The sequence below is a fragment of the Poecilia latipinna genome, unplaced genomic scaffold (assembly GCF_001443285.1).
Source record: "Poecilia latipinna isolate Pla-1442-1.1 unplaced genomic scaffold, P_latipinna-1.0 Scaffold153, whole genome shotgun sequence".
Taxonomy (NCBI): Eukaryota; Metazoa; Chordata; class Actinopteri; order Cyprinodontiformes; family Poeciliidae; genus Poecilia; species Poecilia latipinna.
Window position 1 is genome coordinate 357504 of NW_015112769.1, and position 9434 is coordinate 366937.

Consider the following 9434-nt stretch of genomic DNA (forward strand, 5'->3'; position numbering starts at 1 on the left):
GCAGGCCAACATTTAAGTTTCTGGAATTCAGTTCTGTTGAAAATAGATTAAAATTTGAGTTTGTGCAACAAATTCCACCAATTCTGATCAAAAAAGTGATGAAATATCAAACCAAAAGTACCAGGAGTTTGTTTTTGGAGCTATAAAATGCTGGTCATTTATTAGAACTTGAAATTTTGGCTTTGTGGATTTAAAAAATGTCGAACAAACTAGAATTTGTGCCCCCAACTCATGCCTTTGAACTGATGCTGCTTTTACTTGCATAAATTCCCAGTATTCTGCCACTTTAGCTGTCAGTCATGAAAACATCACTAAGATCTAAATGACAGAATGTCGGCATGTAAATTGCATAAACCCCAGTTTGGTCCAACACCAAATTAAAAAAAAAGTTCAAAGTGAAGCACCCCCTGCAGTTAGGGAGGCACATTGCAGTATTAACATTCATTTGAGGACACATCGGGAGTTCCTGCTCACCTGTGAAAGAGATTCAGCTTTGAGCGTTTTCCTTCGTCTCTGCATTTCATCTCCAAGCAGCCTCAGGGGAAATATCCGACTCTTTATCACATAAAAGCTGCTGAAGAAGAGAGAGTTTAAAAACTGGAATATTATGCTGTAAAAGAGACAAAGACGGAACAACGGCAAAATCTTACCAAGTATTTTTGGTTTATAATCTCCACTGTAACACTTGACATCCGTAAAGATTCACTGTGTAAACAGATGTTTTCACTGCAAAAAACACAGATCCCAAGTGTGTTTTGTCTGATATCTAGTGTAAACATCTTATCCCACTCGAAATAAAACAAAAGTACTTTAACTTTACAGCACAACAGGAGCTTGATCAGTAGTAAAGTATTAGCTTCTCAAGCAGATTATTTTACTTTCACCAGGGAAAATTGTCTTTATAAATCAACTTTTTAAATCAATATTAAAGGATTATCGGCTTAAAACAAGCTCTTATATTGCTGAAAAGTTACTTGCAAGTTAGTTTTGTCTTATTTCAACTGCACTAAGATATCTCCGCAAGAACTAGAAATACTTGGTAAGATTTTGTGTTTTTGCAGCGCTACTGAGCTTTAGTAAACTGTGCACACCACACTTTTCCTTTTTTATTTGTAAAAGAAAAGGAATTCATAATCATAATTAATTTTCTTTCTGCTTCCCTTCTTTACACCACTTGTGTTGGTTTATCATGTAAAATACATAGAAATTTGTTTCAAAGTGCCATTAATTTCTTGTTTTAGCAGTGAAACCGTCCAGCCGAGTTCGGGGAGTTTGTGTGTCTCAATGCGAGTTGTTGTTTCTGCCCTCTGGTCACGTCTCCTCCCTCAGTGTGGCCAGCCTGAAGTCGTCCCTGACGCGCTGCAGCAGATCCGGGCAGCACAGCACATCCACAGCTGTCATAGCCAGAGCCTTGGCCGCCCGCAGGGCGTACAACTGGGCCTTCTCGGCTCCTGGCGCAGGAAGGAAAAGAAAACGCTAAAAATAGAAATCACCACATGACATGGAAGGGATCCTCATCTTTATAGCCAGAAACCAATAGTTTTATTTAGTTATGACTTTTGTCTAATTCAGTTAGTTTTTGCTAGTTAATAAAAAATAGCAAACATACTAGTATTATTAGTTAAATATTGTTTAGTTTTTATTAGCTACAGTAGTAGTTCTAGGTTTTTTAATTTATTTTCAAAAATAGATTCAATTTTTGCTGAACAACCAACTGACTGGATTTTTTCTGCCAAACTTTGCGGTGGCCATTTTGTGGATTAGCGTAGGCGCCGTATGGAGCGCCGTAATTTGCCAACAGCTGACATAAACTGCTTGTGTTGGGTGGGGGTAAATTTAACATCAGTTCGAAAGGCTAACACACATTTCTCATGTGACGTCACACTTCAGTGAACTTTGTAACTGTCGGCCATCTTGGTAGGCAGTTGATATGGAGTTACTATGACAACAATAAACAAGCCACAAGCTTAGAACTAGCTCTCACCTTGTTCATATTTAACTTATAAAGTTACAACTTATTGTTACAATTTTTAAGTACTCTATCCACCTCTGTGTAATACTAAGATAAATATCAGTGATATATACTGCAGTACTTACTGCCTAGCTAGCAAAGTTAGCTTAGCTAGTGTAGTTTTTGGACATGTAGCATACATGTATCTTGCTACATGTCCTTACTCTGCCAGTCACCAGGACTTTGTTATTCACCTGAAGAGTTTGTATGTCCTTTACAAATCCGTTTAAACATTGATTTTATGCGTCCATGGATTTAACTCTTCGTGCTCAGTAGGTAGGTAACAGTATGAGATCGGAGGATCTTATACTGTTAGCTTTATAAACATTCATTATACTTCCAGTTGTATTTTTCTCCATTAGTTACAATTTTTATTTACTTCAGTTAAAAATGTTTTTGCTAGTTTTAGCTAACTATAATATAATAATTTTGCTGTACCTGCTGCTTCGGCGTATTTCTCTGTGTGGTTTAATGCGTCAGTGCCGATGTGGAAGAACGGATGGATCCCAGGCACTATGAATGAAACGTTGCCAAAGTCTGTGGAACCTGCCGGATAATTAGAAATTCATTGTGATAATGACTCTGTGTCAAAACAATCCTGTAAACAAGACCTGCTGCTAAATGTTAGCACTGCAAAACAGACAGAGAGGACGATGTTTTTATAAAGATTAAATATTTACCAACCAGAGAAGCTGGCTGGATGCTCAGGAAACACCATGCCCAAAGCTTCTCCGTTGCCTTTATACAGGGTTCCCAGAGTTTCATTAGGCAGAATGTTGGAGTAAGTATGGGCCGGGTAGATTATCTCCACCTACAGGGACCAAAGAGAGCAGTCACAGTGTTTAAAATTTAAGATCTATAAGAATTGGCAAGTTTACTTTAAGAATGAAAATAATAATCCTCATTGTTTGATTGTTGTGTTACCATATGGTTCCAATTTCACGAGTAAAGTTTATATAGGTTTTTGAAACAGATCATTTTCCAGACACCAAAAAACATTAACTTATTGCCAAAAGAAGACATCTGAGTGTTTCTTTTTAAGCACTTAGGTTGTTTTTAGAAACAGTTGAGACCCAAATGAAAATGTAAAAACATGAATAATGTGAATTTTGGCATTACTCTTCCCCTTTAGCGCAGCCAAAGTTTTTAAAATGTAATAAAAAATGTCCAGGCTCTCATGTAGGTTAAGATCATATTCAAGCTGTTCTGTTTGTGTGTTTCCTGAAACTAGAGCCTGTTTAGATCAGCTGCAGACTGAGGAGACTTATAGCTCAAAGGTAGCAGTTATGCAACAGCGACAAACATTCTGGAGCATAATTACAGCAATGAGATAAAAAAGATGATGCTAGACGACAGGTGAGTCATGGACAACAGCTCACCTGGCAGCCTGTGGCCAGAGCCGCAGCTCTGAAGCACGCCTCGGCTTTGGCCTTCAGCTCCCAAAGATCACTGAGCCGCGGGGTTCGTAGATAAAACTCCAACTCAGAGTAGGCAGGGATGATGTTGGGCTTCACCCCTCCGTGTTTGATGATGCCTGTTAGGAAGGAAAACAAAAAGACAAAGAAAAATGGAGGATAGAAAAGAGAGCGTCCATTTTCTTTTTATATGCAAGGTTTACACTTGGCGCACATAGTTAAATGTTTTAAACTAGTGACGTTTCCATTGACCATATAATTGTGCAGCAAGGAATTACAAAATTAAATTTGTTTAATGAAAACGTACCAATTAAAAAAAAAAATAAAAAAATTTTTTTTATTATTTTTTTCCCGAAATTGCCGCATTTCCATTACGCAAATTTATTTTCGTAATTCCAATTTGCTCGATGGAAATGCAACTACTGTTTTATCAACAAAGAAATTGGAATCACAAAAATAAACACTTAATAGAAACATTTCGGAAAAAATCTCATGTTTTCCAAAAAACATCTTGTTGATCATGTGACGCATATGATGTGAAAATAATGTTTCAATTTTGCAAAATAAACCAATTTAATGTGGCTAAAAACACAAACAAAAATTTACATAATTCGCAAAACTGCATTGGGAAACACTTTTTTTGCATTACAAGTCACATGACCAACAGCAGAATGTTGCTACTGGTGGAAATGACAAAGAAGATGACAGGAAGTGGGAGGAGGATGATGGCACATCATGTTTTTTAATGCCTAATTGTATGGACAAATGTATTCATGTGTGGTTTTGTATTTCTTATTTGAAGGAAACATTGCAGTTGTAAAATGTTGTTTTTTAACATTAGTGGAATATCAACAAAATTTTGCGAGCATTTCTTAATAAAAATGCAGCAAGTGTTTTCTGGATTTCACTGAGTAGTTATAAATTTATAAATTAATGGATAACATGGTAAAAATATGGCTTTGAAAAATGAACACCCACGTTTTTCTCTCTATAGCAGGCTAAATAAACTGAAATATAGCTGTTAACATTTTTTCCCTCACCATGAAGTTTCCACTCAGGCTTCAGCTGCTGTCTGAGCGCAGAGAGGTTGCTATAAGCTAGCACAGCAGCATCCAGAGCGTTCACCCCTTCCCACGGATACGCAGACGCATGAGACGCCTTCCCGTGGTACTTCACTGACACCCTGTGACATCAACATGGTTAGTTTAGGTTTTTATTTTAAGGGAGAAAGGGAAGAAAGGAAAAGAGCTCACTCAGCGATTGTGACGGTGGGAAGGAAGGAGGCATCCTGCTGAGCCGGATGAGCCATAAAGATGAGATCCACGTCAGCGAAAGCCCCGGCTTGGATCAGGTCGATCTTTCCTCCAATCGCCTCCTCTGCGGGTGTTCCCAGAACGGTTATCTGGGATTAAAAGGGTTCAGTAGCCTGACGTAAATATCAGCTTCTATGTGCCAGTCATGATCCATGATCCACATAAGTCAATTGGCCTAAAGGGATCTACTAGGCAAAATTTACATTTTACATATTTTTGACCTTCCATTTGGGTCTCAACTACTTATAAGCCCAAGTGTTTAAAAAAAACCCACCCAACCGTTTCTTGGCAGTAAGTTAAAGATTTTTGGTGTTTGAAAAATTAGCCATTTGAAAAACTTCCAGAACATCATAAATTAACAGGCACTGCTGTGTTACCTAGCAACCCCAGCGGAGCTCGACTGGTAAAGTCGAGCTGGAGCTCTTCTTTAAAATAAAAACAACATTATGAGACTGTATGCATCTTTATCATCATGAAAGCAGAGTTTCAGACTGTTTTCATCTTTAGAAAAGTTTCTCCAACCAAGCTTCTGCTTACATCATTCTTCAAACTACCAGCTCAACCAGTAAACAGAAATGATTACTTATATATTTGATCAAAATAAAGTTTTCACAAACAAGATGATGTAATGGAGGAGACATAGAAGAATTGTATATAAAACAAAAGCTTAAAGAAGAAGGTCAGAGGTACTTCATGGCTTAAGAATTAGAGATTTTTTTCCTTGTATGGAAGTACAAAAGTGCCACAAGTCTGTCTCTCTAGATCAGGGGTGCCCAAAGTCGGTCCTGGAGGCCCGGCATCCTGCACGTTTAAGTTCACTCCCTGGTGATAGTAACAACCTTTTCAGCTTGTCAATGTTCCTCTTAGGCCTTCTAATGAGCCATTACTTGATCCAGGTGCGTGAAACCAGGGAGAGAACCAAAACATGCAGGATGCCGGCCCTTGAGGACCGACTTTGGGCACCCCTGCTCTAGATAGATAGATAGATCTTCCTGTTCCAATGCTAAGTTTCCTTTGCAAAATTAAAGTTTATTGATCATTGAGATGGTGAACATCATATTAGGGAGATCGTAGAAAGAAAAAAATAGGAGTAAATTTCCATCAAAAAACTTTCTGAAATGTTCTAAGAAAAACAAAGAAATTTCTGAGTGTGTTTAACCAGATAAATAAATAAATAAATAAATTGCTTTTGGTGAAAAATGACACAGGACATTTCTTTAGGAAGGTATCTATATGTAAAACATCATAAAGGACTTACTGACTTTTGGTACTTTTGATATTCTACAGTCGTCTGGCGTAATTTTTACTAATTAGCTAGCTTGGCAAGGGGGGTATTTATCTATACTAGCAGTGCCTTGACTTGTGCCTCTGAGACTTTGCTCTTCCTCCCAGTGAGACCAGTATAACCCAGTGAGGGACCGTTACCTGCACTGGGAGCTCCGGCTGGGTCTCCACCGCCGCTTTCAGCCCCACAGCAGCCGCAGCTCCCACTTCTGCTATTAGGTTGTGGCCGCACGCGTGCCCAATTTCCGGCAGCGCGTCATACTCGCACAGGAAACCCACGTTCAGCCGCCGGGGTTTCCCGGCGGTACCGACCGAATCCCAGCTGGCCCGGAACGCGGTCGGCAGCTCGTAGTGACTTTGGACCGTCCATGCCCGGTCCTGCTCGGAGAAGAACCGGACCAGCGCGTCGTGAGCGTTCACCTCCTCGCCAGCGACTTCCGGTCGGGTCCAGATGTCCCGACTCAGACTGTGGAGTTGCTGTTTCAATGACTCTATGCGCTGCTGGAGGGCTTCTTTCATCTGGTGCCGGTTCGCCATTCCCACAGCACCGCCGGAGGTCCAAACAGAGCCAGAGTTTTATTTTATTCCTACATTACTCTGAGAAACACTCAAGAAGTTCATTCTGGTCAATAAAGATTCATTAACGTCTCAAAGTGGGCGGAGCCTCTGACCGGAAGTAGTTCCGGTTGACCTAAATTTGATTAGCAGTAAATTACATGGGAACACTGCAAAAACACAAAATCCTACCAAGTATTTTTAGTCTAGTTTCTAGTGCAAATATCTTTCTACATCTCAGATAAGATAAAAGGAACTTATAAGTAAATGTTCAGCAGCTTGTTTTAAGTCAATAATTCCTTAATATTAATGTTAGATATTCAATTGGCAGAATATTTAACGTATAAAAAAACCTTATTCAATGCCATAAGTGAAATAATATGGCAATGTAATTAGTACTTTTTAAAATCAATATTTAGAAATCATAAGCCATCAGCTTATTTTATGTTTCACATTTTTTGCTTAAAAATTAGTTTTAATCAGTTTTATCTTATTTCAATGTACTAAGATATTCCTACTAGAAATTCGACCAGTATTTTTTTTTTTTAATGAAGTGATAATAGGGTGACAAATGGGAGAAGTAATGCTCCGTAGCTTTTCAGGGCACTACATGATAACTTTTTAAAACAAGATGTGTAAACTCTGCCATCTACTGGCCGGAACCACACTCTTCTCAAACGAAATGCAGCTTATTCACATTATTACAGAATAGAAAACGATAATATCTAGACGCTCACAGAAGCAAATCACCAACATATAATGTTTGTTTCATGGGTTCTGTGTTTGTTCATTAATGTTCTGAGGCCAGAAACAGAACAGATGAATTTATATTCAGATTAAATTACTCAAAGAGGGACTCTTCTGTATTTTATTTAGATTATAAGACAAGTATATTTTATTATTAAATTGAAATTATTTTTGTTTTGGTCTGTTAAACAAAATAGGCCTGCCAATTAAAGTCATTTCGTTTTGCGCCCATATCGTCGCTAGAGGGAGCCAGAGTCACATTTTTCCTGTTGTGGGGAATAAAATGAATAATTTTAAATGGGAATTCGTGTCAGAGGTCTAATTTATTTACAAATGCAATTAAGGACTACTTCAGTTATTGATTAATCAAATATCCTGACAATGAATCGATCAACTGAATAAAAATTTGAAAATTCAAACTTTTTTTTAAGACTTATTATTATTATTATTATTATTATTATAGAAATATACAAATAAATGCAAATAACTAATTTAATTGAGTTTTAACTAAGACAAATAAGGGTTGGAAAAATGTTTTCTTACCTAAAATGCAACAAAATCTGATGATAATTTTTGGATTAACCAATTAGAAAGCAAAGATGCTTAATATGAGTTTTTTTTATTATTATTATTATTATTATAATTATTTTTTTCAACAGAATATGAAGCAGGTGAAGCTAAAACTATGACTTGAAGAGTTTCAGGTAGAATAAAGAAGTTTTTGTTAATCTTAGATGCAAAATGTGAATATTTTTGTAAAGTTTTGTCTTAATTACAGCTCTGATGTTTCAGCAAATGGGTCTATGATTCATTTAGATAATTGATTACTAAATTAGATGATTATTTCAGTAATCGTTTAGTGCGATTAATCATAACATCAGTGTCTCACCAGCGTGTGTGACACGGAGAGCAGGTGTACTTGTGTGTGTTTTTCTGTCTGAGGTTAATTGGGATCGGCTGTCAGTCACAAGAGGAGACGTGTCGCAGGATGACACTGCCACGGCCGCCTGTCAGCCTCGTCCACGCCCCGCCGGTGGCGCCGCCATTTTGTTTCAGTTTGGTGACGGACGGACCGACCCACGCGTCACCCCGCTGACCCGGCCTCTGCTGCGGGAGCATGTGTTTGATTTCACATGTTACGCGGAGGGATTTACGTCAAATAAATTAACTTACGGCGCAGTACATTTTTGTCAAAAAAAAAAGAAAAAAAATCTACATTTTTCAACAAAAAACTTGGAAATATCTGAGTTTGAAACGTCAAAAATATGCTTGGACAAAAATCAGTAATTTTTAGATTAATCTCAGAAATTTTCTAGACAAAACTCAGAAACCTCTGAATTTGAAAAGTTGAAAGTTTGCTTCTTGAATTTTTTTAAAAATTACTTTAATCACATATATTTTACTCCTTTTTCACGATTTATGGAAAGACATTTTTTCCATACTATAATTTGCCTGTGAACTAGAACTTTTTCATCAATATTAATGAATTATTGACTTAAAACAAGCTCCTAAATCTTGTTCAAAAGTTACTTGTAACTTAGTTTGTCTTATTTCAAGTGTACTAATAAACTAACCCAAAAACACTCTGAAAGATTTGTGTTTTTGCAGTGTGTCATACAATGTTTTACTTTTTGTTGCTTCAAAACCTCAGTATTGTTTTTGAGGAACTTGATTTTTATACATGAAATTCAAGCCCTGTGGAGGGAAGTGACATCATCCTGTCTGCATCACTTTCAAATGAGATGCGTAGCGTGAAGAGTCCCAACAGAAATCCTGCCTGTTGTGCTTCATATTGCAAACTGAGCCACTCAGCGGGGCGAGCAAATCCCCCGAGGGAGAGAGAGAGTCTCTGTGTGTGTGTGTGTGTGTGTGTGTGTGTGTGTGTGTGTGCGTGTGTGTGTGTGTGTGTGTGTGTGTGTGACAGTCCCTCTTCTGTCATTATCGTCACATCAGTGCACGCTCTCTGCCTCTGCGTTCACCAAGCGGTAATACATTTACACCTCGGTTTGGAGGTGAAATTACACGCTGCAATATTTGCTTTATGTTTGTTGTGTTTGCATGATCGGGTTTAGCTTCACTTCTTCCTCTCAGATGTTACAGTATGAAAAA

The 9434-nt window shown here is 37.9% G+C and overlaps 1 protein-coding gene across 2 annotated transcripts; it reads right to left on the reverse strand.

Annotated features, from left to right (window-relative positions):
• Positions 1–1163: 1163 nt before the first annotated feature.
• Positions 1164–6755, reverse strand: LOC106945628 (peptidase M20 domain-containing protein 2). Of its 2 annotated transcripts, none has more exons than XM_015029440.1 (7): positions 6165–6750; positions 4680–4828; positions 4467–4609; positions 3391–3545; positions 2696–2822; positions 2450–2557; positions 1164–1451 (listed from the first exon to the last, which is right to left on the reverse strand). In XM_015029440.1, exons 1-7 carry the CDS (start codon positions 6558–6560, stop codon positions 1312–1314), a joined length of 1218 nt encoding a protein of 405 aa, XP_014884926.1. In that variant the 5' UTR covers positions 6561–6750; the 3' UTR covers positions 1164–1311. The 2 variants fall into 2 exon arrangements, with proteins under 2 accessions (XP_014884926.1, XP_014884927.1); XM_015029441.1 differs by having other exon boundaries at positions 1365–1451; positions 2692–2822; positions 6165–6755.
• Positions 6756–9434: the final 2679 nt, after the last annotated feature.

Coding starts and splice junctions, on each gene's coding strand:
- LOC106945628 (XM_015029440.1), bottom strand. CDS start 6,560: ATGGCGAACCGGCACCAGATGAAAGAAGCCCTCCAGCAGCGCATAGAG. Junction 3,546..4,466: donor GCCTGAGTGGAAACTTCATG/GTGAGGGAAAAA, acceptor CCTTCCTAACAG/GCATCATCAAACACGGAGGG. Junction 2,823..3,390: donor CTCTGGCCACAGGCTGCCAG/GTGAGCTGTTGT, acceptor TGGTCCCTGTAG/GTGGAGATAATCTACCCGGC.